This window comes from Lemur catta, chromosome X (assembly GCF_020740605.2).
Source record: "Lemur catta isolate mLemCat1 chromosome X, mLemCat1.pri, whole genome shotgun sequence".
Lineage (NCBI taxonomy): Eukaryota > Metazoa > Chordata > Mammalia > Primates > Lemuridae > Lemur > Lemur catta.
In genome coordinates, this window is record NC_059155.1 from 51,097,312 (window position 1) to 51,120,831 (window position 23,520).

Genomic DNA, 23,520 nt, shown 5'->3' on the forward strand with positions numbered 1-23,520 from the left:
ATCCCTGGTCAACTTCTAGCTGAGTGGTCTTGGATAAAATTACTTAATGTCTATGAGCCTTTGTTTACTCAAATGTAAACTGGGATATCACTCTAATAGAAATGAGTTAAGTCAAATGCAGTCAGGAATTAGAATGCTTTGTAAAGTGTAAAACACTATGTACTTCAGTTATCATCTTTACCTTCCTTGTTTCTCCACTTGTCAAGTGGTACAGTATTGTGGAGACTGCAGTGGGGGTGGATCTTCTTACCCCGTACCCAATCTATCACTTGTTTACACTTTCTGACCGAGGTTTCACAGAGGCTCAGACTTGCAGGTCACAAAGGAATACTGCTATATGTACCCAAGAGAATAGCTCTGTCTTATAAAGAGGTTTCCAAAGTTGCAAGTAGACTTTTCATATCCCCACTACCAAAAAAGGACCACAAGCTATATGCCCACCTCTCCTTGCCCAGTAGACAGGTTTGAGTCTTTTCTCAGATTTCTATTTCCCTTTGGCAACTTTTCTTAGCAATCAGAAAATTTTTGTCACCTATGGGATAGCTCCTTTTCTAGTATGGTACCCATCTCTCCGACTTTGAGGCTTCCTCTGGGACAGTTTCCTCATCTCCAAACCACAAACTTGCAGGCTCCAAAAAGGAGAGACAGATCCAAACTATACTTTCCCACTGTCCAGCCTCAAGTGCTTTCTGTTTTAATCACAGTAACACCTCCCAGAAGCCACAGGTACCAACAAAGTCACGAAATTCGGTCTTTTTGTGTTCTAACAAGTACTTTAATAGACAGATTTTGCTGCCTAAAACATGGAAAGGCCACTCAATATTCCCTTTAGTGCCACTGTGTAGTAACTTGGAGGACTGGCTCTCTGAGGAGCTTCTGGCCCCAGAGGTTGTAGGTGCCCATCCACCACTTCCCCAAAGTAGTTCACTGCCAAGGAGAGTCAATATTCAATTTGAATTCCCAATTCCAACCCTACCCCCAATTTCCCATCATGATTATGTTCTTAGTCCTTTGTTTAGCTCACTTGGCTTCAGTTCAAAGTGAACTTGCCTGGAAAGCAGTGGAAACCTAATCAATGAAGTTTTTTTCTTAGTATTTACTTTGTGAGAAGGATCAGTTCCTAGGAATTTTCAGACCTTCCAAGTGTAAGATGGTGATATAATCTAGCCATTGAAATTTGAAATGTAGGATACTAGGGTACTCACTTAGCCCCAGGTGCCCAAGTGGAATAAAGAAACTGAAGAAAAAGTAAAACCATATAATTTCCATGTAAATAAATAAATGAAGAAATACCCAGATGAGTTTGATTTCTTTCTCTGCCTCTCCACTACTCATACCCTTTTGACAGTGGGGTTAGATGCTAGTCCATGGCCTGCTGGGAGTACATTTCAGATGTGCTTCCTGAGGATATCCTCAGGTTCCAGCTGTTACTGCTTGAGAGACAGAAGCTTGAAGCTGTCATCCAGGATGGACCTCCTATTGCGTCGTAGCTTCCTTTGCCGATGCTGGTACCAAGCTACACCACCAAGAGCCACAGCAATGAGCAGGAGGATGACACCCGTGGCAAGCAAAACAGAAGTCAGCATCTCAACATTCTTTATGGGGATCTGCATGCCCAGCATCCTCACATTGCCTTCTCTAATATCTCTGGGGATCACTGTTGAAATGGAAAAAAAGGAAAATGGGCATCCTGGGATAGGGAACCTTCTAAAGGGTTGCCTTTTTCAGTCATCTCCCAGAGAAAAAATCCCATTCAAATAAGACAGCACACCTGTCCCTATCTTTCAAACAACCCTCTAATGAAGACAGATTCAGAGGTTACAGAGAATCAGAGAAACATGATGCTACAGCTGCAAAGGTCCTTGAGAATCAATGTGGTTCCAGTCCACCCATGGAAAGAGCTATGACTCAGAGTGGGAAGGCCCTTGATATATTTCTTCAAATATCTAAAGGCCTAGATGTAGAAAAAAAGGAAGAATCGGACTTGGTCTGTATGGTTTCAGAGGGTAGAATTGAAAACAATAAGGAAAACTCCAGAAAGAAGTTTGACTCAGTCATCCAGCTTATCAATGTTAATTTTAACCACTATATCATGACAACAATCTGACACTGTGCTGTACAGTCTCTCATATCTTTGGGTCATATTAACACTGATGTCACATAGATCTTTCCAGGTGAAATATCTGGTTGTGTTAGTTTCTGGCACATAAACTTTTGATGGTTCCCAACTAATCTACAGAGTAAAGCTCACACTCTGAAGTGAGACATTCCAATACTCATAATCAGGGTCTAGGCTACCTTTCTAGTCTTATCTATTATTCTTCAGCCATATCAACTTATTCTTTGTTCTCTAAAACAGGTGATCCTCTTTCAAGCTTCTAAGCCTTTGCTCATGTTACTCCTTTTGCCTGAACACACTCTTCCTTCTCCTTATCTTTTAGCCTCAGCATAAATGTTACATGTCTCTGCTAAGTTTTCTTCAGCTTAGTTGGGCAATTTAACGGTCCTTTCCTCTATGTTTCCAAAGTGCTGTACTTTGTACTCTCACAATTTACTTACTGTGTGACCTTGGGCCAAGTGACCTAATCTCTTACTCCCCATCTAATCTCAGTTTCCTATTTTATAAAATGGGGATAATAATCATACCTAGCACAGAGGCTTATTGTCAGATTTAAGTGAGTTAATACTTATAAAATATTCAGCATAGCACCTAGAAGACAGCAAGCACATAATGTTAGCTGTTACTATTGTTTGCCCATTTTGTGCAACACATAGCATCCAGCTTTGCAATTATTGTTTTGGTGTCTCATTTCATTTTTAGACACTAGAAAGTAGCAACTATGTCTTACTTGTTTTGGTAACTGTGATACTTGACAACTGATGAATGTATAACCAGATGAATGAATGTTCTAACAGAACTAAGAAAAGGTGGAATGTAATGAGTTCAAACAGAAGCTGGAAAACATCCTGGTTCTGAGTTTACATTCTACCGCTTATTCCTTTTGTGACCTTGGACAAATCACTTTCCATCTCTCAGTTTCTTGTGTAGAAAATTATTGAGTTTTGTTAGACCAACAGTTTTGAGGGTATTTTCCCCACTGTGGAAACTTTTTAACAAATGAGAGCTTATGAGGAATGTATGCATGTACACAAAATATATGTGTACCTATAGAAATATACACACAAAGCATGTATGTGTGAATATATGTGTGTGTATATGTATACATGTATATGTATACATACACACACACACACACACACACACACACACACACATATATATAAAATAATTGAGCTGCTTGGGTTGCAGGAAACATGGCCTGAAGCTTCATCCATTCAACTTCACCTTACCTCTCCCCATCCCCTCAAGGACATACCTTGGACCCCTGCTTAACAGTTCATTAGTTACTTACATCATTAGGACTTCTCCAAACATAGCTGAAAAACCTCCAGACTAAACTGATGATCTCTAATATCCCATTTAGCTCTCATAAATTTCTGAATCTTTCCTAGTCCAGTTATAAATGTGATGGAGAATAAAAACACTATTTGGAACTAGGCTGGATAAGATAATAATCACTATTTTCTTGAAAGGAAAAAATGGCTGGTTCAACTGTGTGATATCCCATAGATGAAAGAGAAAGAGGCAAGAATAAAAATAGCTATTGAAGACCGTCTGGTATTTGTTCTAGTCTCACACTGTCCCTGTGGGAAATCCATGTCTGTGCTACAACCCTTTGATGCCCAACCCAGCAGGACCTAGGGTATTCCTTTCCCTTATACATTAGGTGAGAGGCTAAGACAGCAGCCTCCACCTGAGGATGAGACTGTTTTCCCCAACTCAGGAGGTTGGGGTTGGGAGCCAGAGAGAATAAACCTGCTAAGGAAAGCTGAACCTTGATTCCCTGGCTTCTAAAGTCTTACAGAAATCTCAGATTCTTTCTGCTAGTATGGTGATGCTCACATTTCAGTCATGTGAGTCCCATCTGCTAGAGGTACCCTCCCCCCACACACCACATCTAACTACCCAGTCTGTGCATCATTCTACCTACCTTTTTCAACCTCTTTGGTGATGGTGGTAATAGTGCTTAAGTATTCTAGGAGGAAAAAAGACAAGAGGTTAGTTAGCCCTTTTATTCTTCCTGCCAATCTGTGGGTTCCCTGTGGGAGGTCAGCATTGGTTGGAGAAATTTCTCTGTGATATAGTAAACAAAATGAAGGTGGAATCAACTACTTTATGATCAAAGTCAGTATTGGTATGTTCATTTGATTTTTAGCAGTGACATAATGTATGGGCAAGAGCACAGGCTTAGGAGTCCAACATTTAAGTCACCCTTCTGCAATTATTTATATATTTCTTGGCACTTCTTCTCCATCCTCCCTTCAGGAAGCCTCTGCTCCTTGTTGAATGTACTCCTTGTCAAATGTACCTAGCTATGCATTCAACCTCTTTTCAGAAACACTTCTTTTTCTCCTTCTTTCAATGAAACTGATCTCTTCCGAGGACTGTGCTTAATTTCACCCTCTTACAACTGCTTTGAGAGAATTGTTCCTCCTTTTTTTGTAAAGAGCTATTTTGAGGCTTTATATTATTTGGCTAGAAAAATCACAACCACTTTTTGTTACTGTTACCGAGCAGATCCCTTCATTCATGGAAGTCTTTGAACCTGGCACAGTCTTCCTCTTCCTCAATTCCCACCATGGGTGTTGATTCATCTAATACTCAAGCCTCACAGTTTCTGGACCTCTTAACTCCAATGACTTTCATGTCTACTCCAATTTTATCAACTATTCCCATGGTCACATTGGACTTATTATCCAGAATCGTTCCATCTCAGAAATCTAAAATCTAACAACCTTCTATCCTTTCAGTGCCTTAATACTCTTTATTTCAAAGTCCTGTTATTCCCCCCTTCATGATACCTCTAGATTTTGAACTTTTTCACTTTTTCCCAACTTACTAGCTTCATCCTATCTTTTCTGCCATTCCTGGCCAGGTTAGGCTCCAGAGTCTATCACTTCAACTACTAACTTACCAAGAGTGCCGCAATCATCTACTGAAACCCTAGTAACTTTACTATCCCTGTATTTTGTCTGGTATGCTGAATGCTGATGGAGAAAAATCACACAATTTGAAAGATTAATACTCTTTGTGTCCAACTTCAACTAAGTCCTCAATGCTGCCTGGTAATAATTAACTTTTTCCCACCCCCCCCCAGAGTGGCTATTTCAAACTTTTGCCTACTTTCCTTAAGCCTATCACCTTCCTGTAACTCTCAGCACATGACTCTGTCTGCCCTATCACAGAGGAAACAGTGACCATAAGGCTAAAATTCTTTGTCTGTCAAGCTCTTGCCTGCAAACCTACACATTGATCCTAATTTTTTCAGTCTTCTCTCTTCTTATGATAGAAGGATGACTTTCCTCCAGTCTTTCACTAATCTTTCATCTTAGCTCTGACTCTTACCCCCTGCTGCCTCATCAGGAACCTTGTTCTAACAATTAGCCATTTCCTCCCTATCAATCTACAACTCTTCTTTATTGTTGGACTGTTAGCAAATATGGGGTTAAAGCAATATGAAATTAGACCACAATGAGGTATAAATAAACAAAAAGGCAAATTTGTAAGATTTGTGGGCTGCCTCATTGTCATAGAGAGATATGAGCTATCCTTGCTCATGGAAATACCCTATGAGATGGTCTTATATATTGGATGGCCTATAATTGGGATGATCCCTCATACAATATGAAGACAACCTGTTGTCTTGGATCTATAACACCCTGATGACACATCAATTGATTATTTGACTTTTATTCTAAAGACTGACAGAACACAACAAAGAATTCTGTACAACTATCTGGGTGCTAGGAAATAGTACTTGAATAGTAGAAACCACATTCTAGCAGTATGTGTTGCCAGAGAAGAAATCTGTTTAATGATATAGGAAATCATAATGTACAATCATTTGTCTCCTTCCTTAAAGGTAAACAGCAGAGTTGTATTCGCTCCCTTGGTTTTCTGAATCTGTTTGAATGGTCAAAGACATTTTCCCACTCTTTCTTCCTATTGATGGAGTGCCAATGGCTGACAACCCCAGAATATCCACTTCAATAACACCCATTAAATGGTAGCAGTATGACATAGGAAATGCACAGGAGGAAGAAAAAAACAAGCTTTATTCCTGAGGGCTCCAGGAGACTCTGTAGAGCTTCTTGTAAGGGAGATAATTCTGGGGGCTGGATTCAGTTGAAGAGGCTTAAGAAGTGAGACATTTAATGCTTTAATGACTCAAGGACAAAAAAGCCAACACAGCCTACACTTCTACATTCTTAGTGAAGGACAAAGAGTTATTGGTAAAGAAACAGCACCAGCTATTCCCTCTTCATATAAAAAATGTAATGAAAAAAATTTGTACACCCTTGGTAGCAACTCTGAAGGCCAATATGTCTTTCTAGCCTTAGATGGAGTTATTCTCAGGACAGAAAGAACTGTCTTTCACGATCCTCACAAAACAAATCAATTAAGGGGTGATTGTTAGAAGTATCTTTTTGTCTTTAGAAAGAGACTCATTAGCAATATTCCTTGAAATAGTGCTTCTAATGTACTCTAAATAATACATTTATATATATATATGTGTGTGTATATATATATAAATTAGTGCAGGTTTGCTTCCTTTGAAATTTATATTATATATATTTACATATATATTTATGTATATATATATAAAATTTCAAAGGAAGCAAATCTGCACTAAGCATTGATGCATAGAGCCCAATCAGTTTCAGGCTGGGTCAACAAAGTGAACTCAACAAGTATCAGAGTAATTAGGAAGGGACAGTTGTCAGGGGGGCAGTGGAAACTGAGAAATATTGGTTGGGGGAATACTTATAGGGGGACCGTGCTCTGTCTTAAGACCTGGTTCTTCTGGGATCAGAAGAGATACAAGAGGTTTCTTGTTATTACCTTGTTCCTATAGGCTAGATAAAGTGTTAGAAGATGATCCATCTTGGGGAGTTAGGCTTTACCTGTTTGGGACAAAACAGTAAAGAGCGTCTCCATGCCAGCATGAACATGGTCAGTCACATGACAGTGCATCAGCCATGTCCCAGGGTTGCTGGCCACCATCTCCACAACCTCAAAGGTCCCTGGGAACAGATCCACCACATCTGCTCGGTAGCTCTCTCCATTCTGCAAGAGAAATTAGGAGTGGAAGAGAAGAAGTGAATGGTATAGAGCTTGTAGGAACTAAAAGTTTGTGATGTCTACATCAAGGATATAGGACTCCAAGATTCCTAGACCAAAGAGCGGCTTTAAAATTCCACTTTATCCATCTCCCCTATGAACCAACCCACACAAACTAAATCAACAGGAGACTAAGACTGATTCTCTCCTCCTTTTTCTTAAAGTGTCCCAAAGTAAAAGACATTTCAAATTCTGTAGATGGCTCAAAACTAGTATCTCCATACTTTCCTGCAGGCTATAATCTGGGGAATTTGGCTTAAGCCTTGACCCCTAGGAATGAGCCACATATTTCCTTTAGAAATGCATTCAAATTACGTTCTCTTCCTTTATCAGCACTTCTAGATATCTATGTCTATTTCAATGCCTCCATATCTGCCCCCTTTTCCTAGGACTAAATCTCAAGCTATCTCTCTATAGATGGATAGATAGATAAGATAGATAGATAGATATTTCTATGTATACTCAATTCCTGAATTGAATTTCTTCTTATAATGGATTAAAGACTTTCAGAGATTCTGAGAAGCCACTCTGAAATTCCTTGCTCTTAGGATTAATCATCATTGAGTCTCAAGTTGTTGACCTGATTATATTGGTTCCTTCAATCTTCTTACCCCACAAATGAGCCAATTCTTCTCTTCCATATTAGGAGGAAAAACTAAGCCCTAGAGAGAATTGACTGATCCTAGGATATAAAACCAGACCAGAATTCCCCACTAATGCTCCATGTACTAGACCTCTGCTCTTTTAACTGATTATTATCTCATTTCTTGCTATCCCCCTCTTTCTCAATGGCTGTCAAGGCACCCCTGTAATCACCCTTGAGGGACTCAGCCCTTTTTCCATCTCACCCGATAGAGGAAGCTCTCTGCATGAAAGTGGACAGTGTGTAGGTCAATATCTTGGCCCAGGGCCAGCATGTACCAGGCCACTCGTTCTCCTTGATACATGGTAAGACCCCTGAGGTTGGCATAGAGCTTCCCATTGATGGCTGTAAAAGAAGAAGAAGTCTCTTACACCTTTCCTTTTGACTCCCAATCACCACTGTCCAGATCTAGTCCCATCATCTATGATAGCAATAGGTTTCTAACTTGTCTCAAGTTTATTGATCTGGCCCCTTCCAGTATATCTTCCACATTGATGTTATCAGAATGATCTCTCTAAATAACTATCCTACCATGTCATTCTGCTGCTTAAAATATTTTAATAGCTCCCTCCTGCCCAATAGAGTAGGTCCATGTCTCCTTAGCTCAGCTAACAAGGTCCTTCAAAATATAGCTCCAAATCACCTTCCCAGAGACATCTCACACTAGTCAACATATCTACTCCAATTAGGGTGATTTCTTCACCATTCCCTATATGGTCCACACATGTTCTTTGTGTCTTTCTTTATGTTTATACGCTTCCCTCCCAGTAATCCTGCCTCCTTTTATCCATCTTTTCAAAGCCAAGTTAAATATGTTACCTTCTCCAAGATTTTCCTGATTTCCTATCTCCTCTCCATACCACTCATTCCTTGCATCCCCTTCTATCTCTGTATTCCCCCAGTACTATTTGCATGACTCATTGGAACTCACCAGAAACTGTTTTCTACATTTACCTATCTTTTAATGTATGAAAGCTCACATCCCCAACTAGACTATAGGTTATTAGTAAGCAGGAAACAAATGTATATACTACAGTACTATAGCTTCCTGGTATTTTTTTTAGAACACCTGTCAGACATCTGAGCCTACAATAAATGTTTAAAAGATTTGTCATATTAGTAGAATTAATAATAACATTAATGCATGGGCCTCATGATCTATTTTTTCCTGAGCCACATTCTATGTTCCAAGGACACCAGACTACTCATTGCCATATCAATTCACACTGTTAGGACTTTGCCCAGGACAATTTCCACCTGCTTCTTGTGTTCTCACAGAGGAAAGGTAATTTCCACTTTACTCCTTAAGAGGGGAAACAATCACTTATAGTCTGTCTCTATGTGTACCCCCACCAAATTATGAATTTAAGAGAAGAAACTAAACATGATCAACTCATTCTTTTCTGGATCTTCTCTCTCTCTGATCAATCCAACCACTGAAAGGTGTGAAAACTGATCCATTATTTCATTGTAAGATTCTGCCTCTGTCAAGGGGGAGAGCTATTATTCATCTATGTCAATGACAAGGTGATACATGGCAAGAAGAGTATTAGCAAGCTCATTTAGTTGCAGAACTGAATTCAGTTTTTCAATTAGCCTTCTCTGTAATAAAGCTCACATTTGATCTTAAGTATCTCTCTTTCTAATTGATCCAGGAATCTTAAAGGGAAGTGAGGGATATTATTTATTTATCCCCTCGAATCCCAACATTATTTATATCTCCAGTGCTAGCATTTCAGAAATGCTCAACAAATACCTGCTAGATGGATAGGAAGATGGATTGATACCTGAAGAGTTTAGATAAATAGACATATAAACAAACAGATGAATGTGGGCATTAGTCAAACCCCTGCATTAACAGGACCTAACTCTGCCCTCATTCCCTTTTTGTCCTGAGCCATTTCTCCAATTTGACGAGAGCTAAAAAGTTCACCTTGTAAAGTTTGAATTATCTGTTCTAATGTGAGTCATTCATCTCTCCATAAAGGAGAAAGAGCTAAAATCTGTGGGACAATGAAATACTACTTTTGAGTTCTGTTAGAGTCACCATCAAAGCTACACTTCATCCTCAGATCAAAGAAATCTTGGGCTAAAAGGGATGGTGAGAGATCGCTTCGTACATTCTACTGCACCAAATCTCTCTCTTTCTCTTGTTTTTGAAAAGCTACAGCTACAGAGATCATAGATCTCTAGAGCAAAGGAAGGCTTGATGCATAATTTCCCTCCAAAATCTATTCAAGCATCAAAAAATTCTCTCTTGCACGTCACATAAATCTAGTATGCTACTCTCTGAGGCTCTCTCCCCCAATTCCTCAATCTGTAAATTGAACCTTTGTATTAAAAACAGAATAAAAGATAAGCTATCTTCATCTTTCTATATAGGAATCCAGTGAGAAAGCAGATCCCAAATCCTGAGTGGGAAAAAAAAAATAACATATGATATTGGGAGACTAATATGACTAGGTACATTAAGGGTCATAAATGTCCATCTTGCCTTTTCTAATACATTAAAATTTGCAGTGTTACCACAGCAACTTTATTACATCAGCTTCCTGCTTTCTAGGGAACTGATCTAACTTGGACCATATATCCGCTTTGTGTGTGCATGTATGTGTGTGTATGTATGTGTTTGTGTGTATAAACTAATAGTAAAGATTTCTTCCAATTTGTCCTCATTCCATCTTCCCATCTTTTCTTGAATTATGCTCCCTTAGGTAGTAATGGGCCTATTAAATATCGCCATGCAACCAGCAGGGACTTCATTGGAAGAGGAGCAGATTCATTTCTACAGACCATGCATTTTATTGCTCTCCAAGAAGGTTTCATCCTGTAGGTTAACACGGCTTCGCTCCTGGGGCCCATGGGTTGCCACATTTTCCTCCAGATACCAAGACTGGTTCTCATCAAAGATCAAAAATAACAATGCAAATTCCCGGTCCATGTCTCTCCGTCTTCCATGGGGCTCCAGGATTCCCTTTCGGCAGATGGCTAAGGGCCCCACCAGGCCACTATACATGTCCTGAAGAAGGGAGGAAGTGGCAGAGAAAGAAAGATATGGGGTTGGTACTAGGTAGCAGCTCTCTGCAGGGAGCCAGGCTCTTATACAAGCCCATTGTGCCCCTCATCATTTCATAATTTCTCATATTTACAAGTACCCCACTATGTTATCTGAATTTAGTCTCATAACCATCTTTAGACTTTGGTAGGATATGTTATCTAACCTATGCCTTAGCTAGGCTGAACTACCCATTGATCTCCAAATCAACTAAGCACTTCCACAACCCAGTGTCATACTGTTTTCTCTGCCTGCAATGCCCTCCCCTTTACCATATCCTTTATCTGATATCATACTGTTATACAGCTTTCAAGGCCCAGAGTACATATATCTTCTATTGTGATGCCTTTTCCAGTTTCCCTCTTCCTCAACTAGACCACGCTTTTTGAAGGTGGAAATTTTTTTTTATGTTTTCTTCATTTAAGCACATTATAGGAGCACAAATGTTTAGGTTATACATATTTCCCTTGCCCCACCCGAGTCAGAGCTTTAAGCATGTCCATTTCCCAGATGGTGTGCACTGCACCCATTAGGTGTACATATACCCTTCCCCCCTCCTCCTCTTGAAGGTGGGAAATGTTATCTTACATCTGTATCATCTAAAGCACCAAGTAACATACCTAAAATGTAGTAGACACTCAATAAATGATTGCTGATGGCTGGCTGTAGATGGGTGGCTAGATAAATAGATAGATTTACTTTCCAGATGAGTAAACACAGGCAAAATGACTTGTCTGAAGTCACTCCAAAGGCATGCTAGAACGAAATTTGGGACTAGAACCCCAATCTCAAGACAACAAACCCTAGTTTTTTTTTAGTGAGAGCATATTGCTTTACAGTATGCAAAAAGAAGAGACAAGGAAGAAAATCATCAGGACAAATATCCAGTGCTACCCATTCCCTTCATCTTTCCATTTGAGGAATTTTCTCCAAACCTTAGGCTCTAGTATCTCAGGGGTGGGCTTATTACTACATCTAGTTAATAGCTTCTTTTTGCCAGGCAGTTTGCCCATTTCTGAGACTCAACTCCAAGAGCAAACTTTGTCTTTACCTTGATTGGATCCACTGCAGAATAATAGATCCAGGAAACACAAGCAGAGTCATTAGGACCAGGGCCAGATCTCTCTGGTATGTTCCATTGATAAGTGAGCACTTCACCTAGGAAAGGTAACAGGAGACCTCCAGCTGGACCAGGTCAGAAATTTCTCTCAACTCCCAGGTGTCCCCCAAAGGGCTGTTGTGGATAGGTCCCAGCACTTTTATAATCTTTCACCGTCATTCCTATAACAGTCTACATTTTATTTTTGTGGTTTTGCTCTTCTCCCTCCTAACCTCAACCTCTCAACCATTCTCTTCTTCTCTCCCAATCCTTAAAGGCTCAGGTCTAATCCTCCAGTAAGGCAGCCCTGCTATTGTTTTCTCTACTTTTAATGTCCTCTTTTTTGGCTCTATTTTGGTCTATTTTTCTTGCTGCTGCCTTCTAAATGCAGTTGTTTCCACAAAGCCATGTCTTGTTTTCTTCCTCTCTCTTTTCATACTCTCTCCATGAATACTTTCAGTCACTTTCTGATGTAAATTATGATCTATGCATTAATGACTTTTAAATATTTAGCTCTAGCCAAACATCTTTTGTTACTAAGCTCCAATCCCATATTTTCAACTAGATACTAGGCATCTTTTAAAGATTGACCTGGCAACACCCCAAAAGCTTAAAGTGTTATGAATTCCCCTTCCTCCTTTGAAAAACAATGCTGTTTCTTAATCTGTGTTCCCAGTATCTAGAAATAACATTATCACTCTCCTACTTACCCAGTCTCAAAATTTTAGTCTTCTTTGCCTCCTCACCTTCATATATTCAACATCCAACCAAATGACAAGTCTTATTGATTCTACTTCTATAATATAGTTTATAGCCATCCTCTCCTCCTCCTAAATCCCATTACTCCTGTCCTAGTTTAGACCCTTTATTCTCAACTGGGCTATTACAAAACCTCCTAACATGTGTCTCTGCTTCTAGCCTTGCCCTCTCCAATCTACCTTTCAATTGATGTTGTATTAATCTTTTTTTATATCAACTTGATTGAGATATAATTCACATACCACACAATTCACCCATTTAAAGTATATAATTCAGTGTTTTAGTATGTTCACAGAATTTGTAACCACAATCCATTTTAAAATATCTTGTCACCACCAATAAAAACCCCTTTACCCTTCTCACTCCCTAATCCACCTACCCACAGCAAGGTAATCTCTAATCTACTTTCTGTCTCTACAGATTTGCTCATTCTGAACATTTCATAAAAATTGAATTATACAGTACATTTTCTTTTGTGACTGGATTATTTCATTTAGCATAATGTTTTCATGGTCCATCCATATCATAGCATGTATCAGTACTGAATTGCTTTTTATTGCCAAACAATATTCCATTTTATGAATATATTAGCACTATAATATTTTAGTCATTCATTCTTCAGTTGATGGACATTTGGGTCATTTCCACATTTTGGCCATTATGAATAATGCCGCTATCAACATCTGTGTCCAAGTTTTTGTGTGGATATATGTTTTCCTTTATCTTGGATATATACCTAGGAGTGGAATTCCTGATTTATATGGTAATTCTGTTTAACCATTCCAGGAATTGCCAAACTTCTTTCCAAAGCAACTGTATCAGTTTGTATTCTCATCAGCAACACTATGAGGGTTCCAATGTCTCAACATCCTCATGAAAACTAGTTATTGTCTACATTTTTATTTATTTATTTCAAGATATTATGAGGGTACAAATGTTTTGGTTACATTCTATGTCTTTGCCTCACCCAAGTGAGATTTAGAGGCTTGCCCTTCCCCTCTACTATGCACACCGTGTCCATTAGTTGTGAGTTTACCCCCTCCAATCCCCTAATCCCAGGAGAATATTACTACTGTGTGAGCACCATAGTGTTGATCAGTTAGTACCAATTTGATGACGAGTACATGTGGAGGCTATTCCTTCAATCTTGTGATACCTCACTGCGGATAATGGGCCCAAGCTCAATCCAGGAAAATATAAGAGGTGCTAGATCACTGTCGTTTCTTATAATTGAGTAATATTCCGTCATATACATATGCCAAATTTTAGTAATCCACTCATGGATTGATGGGCACTCGGGTTGTTTCCACATCCTTGAAATAGCGAATTGTGCTGCCATAAACATTTGGGTGCAGATGTCTTTATTAAAGAATGTCTTTTGCTCTTTTGGGTAGATGCCTAATAGTGCTATTGCTGAATCAAACGGTATTTCTATTTTTAACTCTTTGAGGTACCTCCAAATTCTTTTCCACAGAGGTTGCACCAGTTTGCAGTCCCACCAGCAGTGAAGAGTGTTTCCATCTCTCCACATCCTCGCCAGCATTTGTTGTTTTGGGATTTTTTGATAGAGGCCAATCTCACTGGGGTTAGGTGATATCTCATTGTGGTTTCGATTTGCATTTCCCTAATGATTAGAGATGTTGAGCTTTTTTAAATATGTTTGCTGGCCATTATTCTGTCTTCTTTTGAAAAGTTTCTGTTCATTTCTTTTGCCCATTTATTGAAAACTAGTTATTGTCTGCTTTTTAAAAAAATTTATTTTAGTTATCCTAGCAAGTGAGAAGTGTTATCTCATTGCAGTTTTGATTTACATTTCTCTGATGGCTAATGATGTTGAGCATCTTCTCTTATGCTTATTGGTCATTTTTAGTATTTTCTTAGGAGAAATATTTATTGAGATACTTTGCCCATTTTTAACTGAGTTATATTTTTGACAGTAAAACTGTCAAATAACAATGACATTGAGCTATAGTTCCTTACATATTCTGGATACACAAGTCCCTTATCAGATATATGATTACCAAGTTTTTTCACATTCTGTGTGTTGTCCTTTCACGTTCTTTATGGTGTCCATTGAAGTACTAAAGTTTTTAATTTTGAAGTAGCTCAATTTACTTATTTTTTATTTGGTCAACTGTGTTTTTGATGTTGAATCTAAGAAACCATTGCTTAATCCAAAGTTATGAAGATTTACTCCTTTGTTATGTTCTAAGAGTTTTACAGTCTTAGCTTTCACATTTAGGCCTTGCTCTATTGGAGTTTATTTTTCTATATGTTGTGAGGTAGCAGTCTAATTCCAGTGTTTTGAAATATGGTTATCCAGTTGCCCCAGCCTCATTTGTTGAAAATATTATTCTTTCTCCACTGAATGGTCTTGGCATCCTGGTTGAAAATCAATTGACCATAAATGTGAGCATTTATTTCTGGACTCTCAAGTCTATTCCATTGATTTATGTCTATCCTTATACCAATACCACACAGTCTTCATTATACTGTGCTTTGTAGTAAGTTTAGAAAATACTAAGTCTGAGTTCTCCAAATTTGTTTTTCTCTTTTTAATTATTTTGGCTATGCCATATTAACTCTTCCAAACCTTTCTTTGCCCATGTCATTCTTCTGTTCAAAAATTTTGATGACTTCCTAATATTTAAAGAATAAACTCCAAACACTTCCCCCAAGCATGTAAGTCCTTCCTAACTCAGCCCTGAGCTACCTTTTCAACCATGTCTCTTACTCTTCCTATTTCTGTAAAACATACACTGACAGAGAGATAGGATTGAGATGGCTGACTAGATACAGGTAGTATGTGCCTCCTCCAGAAGAGGAATCAGAATAGTAAGCAGATTCTCACATTTTTAAACAGATCATCTAGGACAGAATACTGAGATTCACCAGGGAAGTGATAGGAAGCACCAAAGTGGGTAAGGAGAGGGTTCACAGAAACTTGCCCAACTGGGGACTGGCTCACAGCTGGGAGAAGTTCCTGGACAGAGGCAAATAGTAAGAAATCCCAAGGGCTCCACTCACTGAGATGGGCTTTTATGATCTTGGCTACAAGAGAACCCCCTGACCCACAAAGGTCTCAAGCCTAATATGAGAAGCTGCTTCGATACTGCACAGAGATGTTTTTGCAGAAAGGGAACTCACATAGAATCCCACAGGCATCTGAGCCTAGAGCAGCTTGAGCCAGGTGCCATTCTGAAAGCCTAGAAACTGGGGAACTGTAGACACACTTGCAGCCACTGTGTGGCACTGAGGAAGGATAGAGGAGCCCAGGCACTCCAATGCATCTCTGGGAAGGACCACACTGCCCTGATGTGGTGTACTGTTGATGCTAAAACATGAATGGACAACATTTTCCACACTATCTTGCCCATGCTGCCTGCCTCGGTAGGGCCCCAGCCTTTCCAGTTTCAAGCCCAAGGTACCATTTTGAGAGTTTGACACTGGGTGGTGTGCTCCTCCTAAAGACTAAGTTTGGGCTTGATATGGCTGCAGCCCCTGCCTGCCTGGGAAGGGACAGGGAAATCAGGCTTTCCAGCAAACATCTGGGACAGTGTCCAGCATCCTGCAGCCAGTTGCTGTGGGACCAAGTCTCAAGAAAACCGTGCTCCTCACAGTTTCTTGCCAGTGCAGCCACCTGAGAAGGACCCCACCCTTTCTAGTCAGAGACCCAGGGCACGATTTTGGGAGTTTGAAGCCTGGCACCATCCCATCCTTGGGATGAATTTGGGCTGATGCAGCCATAACCCCACCCAGCTGATGAGGGACAGGGAGCCCAAGCTCTCTACCTACTCCCAGGAAAATTCTGACTTCCCAGCTACAAGCTGCAGTGAGACTTAGATATGAGCAGATGGCACTCCATCCAGCATCTTTTCCATGCTGTTGGCCTAGAAGTGGCCTCATACTTTCTGATCACACATCTAAGACACCATTTGGGGAGTTTAGATCTGGGCAGCACCCCATTCTCAGGCTGATGCAACTGAAGCCCCACACAGCTGAAGAGGAGCAGGGCAGCCTACCCTCTCTTATACACACCTAGGACAATTTCTACCACCCTGTTATAGGGACCTGTGAAACAGATGTGAGCAGACAGCACTCCCCACAGTTTCATTCCCATGCAACTTACTTAAAAGGGGCCCTGCCCTATTTGATTGCAAGCCCACACCTAGCAACATTTGGAGAGTTCAACACTAGGCCATGCCCTGCCCTTGGGCTGAATTCAAGGTAATGTGACTGTAGCTGCCACCTGGCCAGGAAGAGACAGGAAGACCAACTTATCCTATGCACACTTAGAAAAATACCCTCTACCCTGTTACAGGCAGCTGTGGGACTAGGGAGAAGAGAACCTGCCCACACACTTCATAATCTGTTCCAAATACTAGCTTCTGAGCAAGCCACTTGAAGACCCAAGAAATGTCTCCCTAGGAAAAACTAACACTGCTGCCAGTATAAGTGCTCTGAGGCCTAAAATCAGGCATATCCAGCCCACTGCTTCCACCACTGGGGTCCAAAGACTGTTTCAGCTGCTTCTCAAGTCCCCAGCAAAACTTCACCACAGCCTCAACAAATAACCATTCCCTAAGCCACCAAGGAAATCACAGATGCCACTGATCCTGTGTACTGCCCAAGAAGTCACACTACTACAAGCACCCAGAATCAAAGCCAAAGTTTCCTACTCAACCAACAATATATATACACCTTCAGGAAAATATTCTTCCCTTTGAAAACAATTCCAAAAAATTAGAATAGGCAATCACTATATCAAATGTGCAGATATCAAAGGAAGGACACAGGAAATGTGAAAAAGCAAGAAAATATGATACCACCAAAGGATCACAACAATTCCCCAGCAATGCATCCCAATCAAAATGAATTCCTCGCTGGGTGCAGTGGCTCATGCCTGTAATCCTAGCACTCTGGGAGGCTGAGGTGGGAGAATCGCTTGAGGTCAGGAGTTCGAGACCAGCCTGAGCAAGAGCAAGACCCTTTCTCTACTAAAAATAAAATGAAATCAGCTGGGCAACTATAAATCTATAGAAAAAATTAGCCAGGCTTGGTGGCGAGCACATGTAGTCCCAGCTACTTAGGAGACTGAGGCAGGAAGATCATGGGAGCCTAGGAGTTTGAAGTTGCTTTGAGCTAGGCTGATGCCATGGCACTCTAGCCTGGGCAACAGAGCAAGACTCTGTCTCCAAAAAGAAAAGGAATTCCTCATAATGCCAGACAAATAATTCCAAATATTAATTCTAAATAAGCTCAATGAGAAAGATTGAAAGCTTCAAGAATAGACTAGATCAAACAGAAGAAAGAATCTCAGAACTTGAAGACAGGTCTTTTGAAATAATCTATTCAGGTAAAAATAAGGAATAAAGATTTAAAAAGAATGAGCAAAGCCTTTGAGATGTCTGGGGCTACATAAAGTGACTGCAGTCACAAATTATTGGTGTTTCTGAGGGTAAAGAGAGATCAAAAAGTTTAGAAGAACTATTTCAGGAAATAATTGATGAAAAATTCCCTGGGCAACCAAGAGATATAAACACTCAGATGCAGAAGGCCAAATCCCAAGGCAAATACATTGCGGAAAAGACTTTACCAGGGCATACCATAACCAGAATGACGAAATTCAAAGTGAAAGAGAGAATTTTAAGGTTAGCAAGAGAGAAGCATATAATCATATATAAAGGAAACTCCATCAGGCTAATAGCAGACGTCTCAGCAGAAACCCTAGAGACCAGAAAAGAATAGGATGGCATTTTCAATGCGCTGAAAAAAAAAGTCAACCAAGAATTTTATATCCTATGAGAATAAGCTTCATAAATGAAGGAGAAATAAAATCTTTCCCAGACAAGCAAGTGCTGAGAGAATTCATCATCACTAGACCAGCCTTACAGAAGATACTCAAAGAAGTCTTAAATATGTAAATGAAAGGTCAATATTTACTATGATGAAAACACACAAAAACATAAAACCCACAGGTCTTATAAAACAATCACAGAAAGGAAGAAGAGAAAGGAATTAAATGGTAACATGCCAGAAGCTCAGCAAATCACAAAGACAAAGACAGAGAAAAAGAAAGAAAGAAACTATAAAACAACTAAAAATCACCTAACAATATGACAAGAACAAAGCTTCCTATATCAATATTAACCTTAAATGTAAATGGATTATATGCTCTACTTAAAAGATACAGATTGGCAGGAAAGATAACAAAAACATGATCCAACTATATGCTGCCCACAAGAAACTCAGCTAACCCATAAAGACACATACAGACTGAAAGTAAAGAAGTGGAAAAAGATATTCCATGCAAATGGAAACCAAAAGTAAGCAGGAGTAGTAACACTTATATCATATAAAACAGTATGTAATCAAAAATGGTAAAAAAGACATAGAAGTTTATTATATAATGATAAAAGGATCAATTTGACAAGAGGATATAATGATCTTAAATATATATGCACCCACCATTAAAGCACCCAGATTCAGAAAACAAATATTATTAGACCTAAAGTAAGAGATAGATAGCAACACAATAATAGTGGGAGACTTCAATACCCCACTCACAGCACTAGACAGATCACCAAGACAGAAAATCAACAAAGAAACATTGGACTTAATTTGGACATTAGACCAAACAGATTTAACAGACATTTACAGAACAGTCAATCCAACAACTACACAGCATAACTCTTTCCAACAACACATGGAACATTCTCCAAGACAGATCACATTTTAGGCCACAAAACAAGTCTTAACAAATTCAAGAAAAGTACAAACAAAATAATATTAAGTATCTTCTCAGAATAAAGCTAGAAAGCAAAATGAAAGAAACTTCAGAAACCATACAAACACATGAAAATTAATCAACATCCTCCTAAATGATCACTAGGTCAAAAAAGAAATAAAAATATAAATTTAATATTTTTTTGGAAATCATTCTACCAATCCATGAGCATGATAGGGCTTTCCATCTGTGCACACCTTCTACAATTTCTTTTCTCAGTGTTTCGTAGTTCTCCCTATAAATATCTCTCACCTCCTTCATTGAATATATTCCTAAATATTTAATTTTCTTTGATGCTATTGTGAAAGGTGTTGCATGTTTGATTTGATTTTTGGCTTCACTGTTATTGGCATATATGAATGCCACTGATTTATGTGCATTAATTTTGTATCCTGAGACTTTACTGAATTTGTTTATCAATTCCAGGAGTCTCTTGGTTGAATCCTTGGGATTTTCTAGGTATAACAGCACATCATCAGCAAAGAGTGAGAGTTTGACCTCTTCTGCCCCCATTCGCACACCCTTAATTCCCTTCTCTTGTCTGATTTCTCTGGCAAGAACTTCCAGCACTATGTTGAATAGAAGTGGAGATAGTGGGGAAACTTGTCTGGTTCCAGTTCTAAGCAGGAATGCTTTCAATTTTTCCCCATTCAATATGATATTGGCTGTGGGTTTTTTATATATGGCCTTAATAATTTTAAGGAATCTATGCCTATTTTATTAAGGGTTTTTATCATACAAGTGTGCTGGATTTCATCAAATGCTTTTTCTGCATCTATTGAGAGAATCATATGGTTTTTGTTCTTGCTTTTATTTACGTAGTGAATTACATTTATAGATTTGTGCATGTTGAGCCAGCCTTGAATCCCTGAGATAAAGCACACCTGGTCATGGTGAATTATTTTTTTGATATGCTGTTGGATTTGGTTTGCTAAAATTTTTTTGAGGATTTTTGCATCTATATTCATAAGGGATGTTGGTCTGTAGTTTTCTTTTTTGTTGTGTCCTTTCCTGGCTTTGGTATCAAGGTGACTTGGCTTCATAGAAAGAGTTAGGGGGGATACTATCCTTCTCAATGTTTTGGAATGATCTCTGAAGTATATGTATGAGTTCTTCTTTGTAGGTTTGGAAAAATTCAGGTGTGAACCCATCTGGTCTGGGACTTTTTTTTGGAACATTCTTTATTGCTGCTCCAATTTCTGTACTTGCTATTAGACTGTTCAAGAATTCTATTTCTTCCTGATTGAGCTTAGGGTGGTTGTGTGTTTCTAAGAATTTGTCCATTTCCTCCACATTTTAGTGTTTTGGGGCATATAGAATTTTACAGTATTCAAACATAATGTTTTGTATTTCCGTGATGTCTGCAGTGACCTCTCATTTTCATTTGTGATTATTAAATTCCTTTACTTTTTAGTTCTTGTCAATATAGAAAGAGGGCTATAAATTTTGTTTATCTTTTTTAAAAAACAGCTTTTGGTTTTATTGATCTTCTGTATAGTTCTTTTATTCTCAATTTCATTTAATTCTGCTCTGATCTACGTTATTTCCTTTCTTCTGCTAGGATTAATTTGTTCTTCCTTGGTACAATCAATATTGTTCAAATGCCCATGCTAGCTAAAGTGATCTACACAATTAATGCAATCCCTATCAAAATTCCACCATCATTCTTTACAGATTTAGAAAAAATAATTCTATGCTTCTCTGGTCTGGAACCAGAGAAGACCTCATGTAGCCAAATCAATCTTAAGCAAAAAGAATAAATTGGGAGGCACCAGTCTGCCAGACTTCAAACTTTACTACAAGTCTATAGTAACCAAAACAGCATGCTATGGCACAAGAACAGAGATACAGACCTTTGGAATAGGATGGAGATCCCAGATATAAACCCATCCTCATATTGTCATCTAATCTTCAACAAAGCAGACAAAAGAATAAATACATTGGGGAAAAGACTATTCAATGAGTGGTGCTGGCTGGGGAAAAGAATCTATTTTTAATAAATGATGCTGGGAAAACTGGATAGCTACATGCAGAAGATTGAAACTGAATCCCCACCTCTCACAAAAATCAATTCAAGATGGATAACGGACTTAAACCTAAGGCATGAAACCTTAAGAGTTCTAGAAGAAGATATTGGGGATACCCTTTCAGACATCAGCCTAGGCAAAGAAGTTTTGAAGAAGACCCCTAAAGCAATCACAGCAGCAACAAAAATAAATAAATGGGATCTGATCAAATTAAAAAACTTCTGCTCAGCCAAGGAAACTATCATTAGAGTGAATAGACAGCCTACAGAATGGGAGAAAATATTTGCTGTCTTCATATCCGATAAACGGGTGATAACAAGAATCTATCTAGAACTTTAAAAAGTCAACAAGAAAAAATCAAACAACCCCATCAATAAATGGGCAAAGGAAATGAACAGAAACTTTTCAAAAGAAGACAGAATAATGGCCAGCAAACATGTAAAAAAATGCTCAACATCTCTAATCATTAGAGAAATGCAAATCTTAACCACAATGAGATATCACCTAACCCCAGTGAGATTGGCCTCTATCAAAAAATCCCAAAACAACAAATGCTGGTGAGGATGTGGAGAGATGGGAACACTCTTACACTGCTGGTGGGACTGCAATCTGGTGCAACCTCTGTGGAAAAGAATTTGGAGGTACCTCAAAGAGTTAAAAATAGAAATACCGTTTGATTCAGCAATAGCACTATTAGGCATCTACCCAAAAGAGCAAAAGACATTCTTTAATAAAGACATCTGCACCCAAATGTTTATGGCAGCACAATTCACTATTTCAAGGATGTGGAAACAACCCAAGTGCCTGTCAATCCATGAGTGGATTATTAAAATTTGGTATATGTATACAATGGAATATTACTCAATTATAAGAAACGACAGTGATCTAGCACCTCTTATATTTTCCTGGATTGAGCTTGAGCCCATTATCCGCAGTGGGGTATCACAAGATTGGAGGAATAGCCTCCACATGTACTCGCCATCAAATTGGTACTAACTGATCAACACTATGGTGCTCACACAGTAGTAATATTCTCCAGGGATTAGGGGGTTGGGGGGGGTAAATTCACAACTAATGGTCACAGACATGATGGGCATTGTAGAGGGGAAGGGCATGCCTCTAAACCTCACTTGAGTGAGGCAAAGTCATAAAATGTAACCGGAAGATATTTGCACTTCAGTGTTTATTGCAGCATTAGTCACAATGGCTAAATTATGGAATCAACTTAAGGGTTTATCAAGGGACGAATGGATAAAGAAAAAGTGGTATATGTACACAATGGAATATTATTTAGCCATGAAAAAAGAAGGAAATTTTTCATTTGCAGAAACATGGATGGAACTGGAGAACATTATTTTACATGAAATAAACCAGGCACAGAAAGACAAATATTGCATTTTCACACTGAGATATGGGTCCTAAAAAAATTGATCTCATGGAGGTAGTGAATAGAATAGTAGCTACTAGAGGTTGGTAAGGGTGGTGGGAAGGTGTAATGAAGAGGTGCTGGTTAATGGGTAATACTGTTAAACAGAAGGAAAAAGTTCTAGTATTCAATAGTGCAATAAGGCAACTATAGTTAAAAATAATTTATTATATTTCAAAATAGCTAGAAGTTTTCAAATGTTCCCAACATAAAGCAATGATAAATATTTCAGGTGAATCATATCCCAATTACCCTGATTTGATCATTCTATGTTATATGTTTGTATCAAAATATAACATGTACTCCATGAATATGTACAGTTATTATGTATCAATAATAAATAAATAAATAAATAAAATAAATGGTGCTGGGAAAACTGGATAACCTCATGTAGAAGATTGAAACTGTATCCCCACCTCTCACCTCTCACAAAAATCAACTTACTTATGTTGGATAACAGACTTAAAACTAAGGTGTGAAA

The 23,520-nt window shown here is 38.8% G+C and overlaps 1 protein-coding gene across 3 annotated transcripts in view; it reads right to left on the reverse strand.

Annotated features, from left to right (window-relative positions):
- Nucleotides 1–747: 747 nt before the first annotated feature.
- Nucleotides 748–23,520, reverse strand: part of HEPH (hephaestin) — a 72,580-nt gene continuing 49,807 nt past the window's right edge. For all 3 annotated transcript variants that reach the window (XM_045538111.1, XM_045538110.1, XM_045538109.1), the window contains 6 exons: nt 11,993–12,099; nt 10,680–10,905; nt 8,092–8,231; nt 7,027–7,189; nt 4,053–4,097; nt 748–1,657 (listed from right to left, as the gene is read on the reverse strand). In XM_045538111.1, coding sequence (XP_045394067.1) covers nt 1,428–1,657; nt 4,053–4,097; nt 7,027–7,189; nt 8,092–8,231; nt 10,680–10,905; nt 11,993–12,099 — 911 coding nt within the window. In that variant the 3' untranslated portion in view covers nt 748–1,427. The remainder of the gene's footprint in view (nt 1,658–4,052; nt 4,098–7,026; nt 7,190–8,091; nt 8,232–10,679; nt 10,906–11,992; nt 12,100–23,520) is intronic.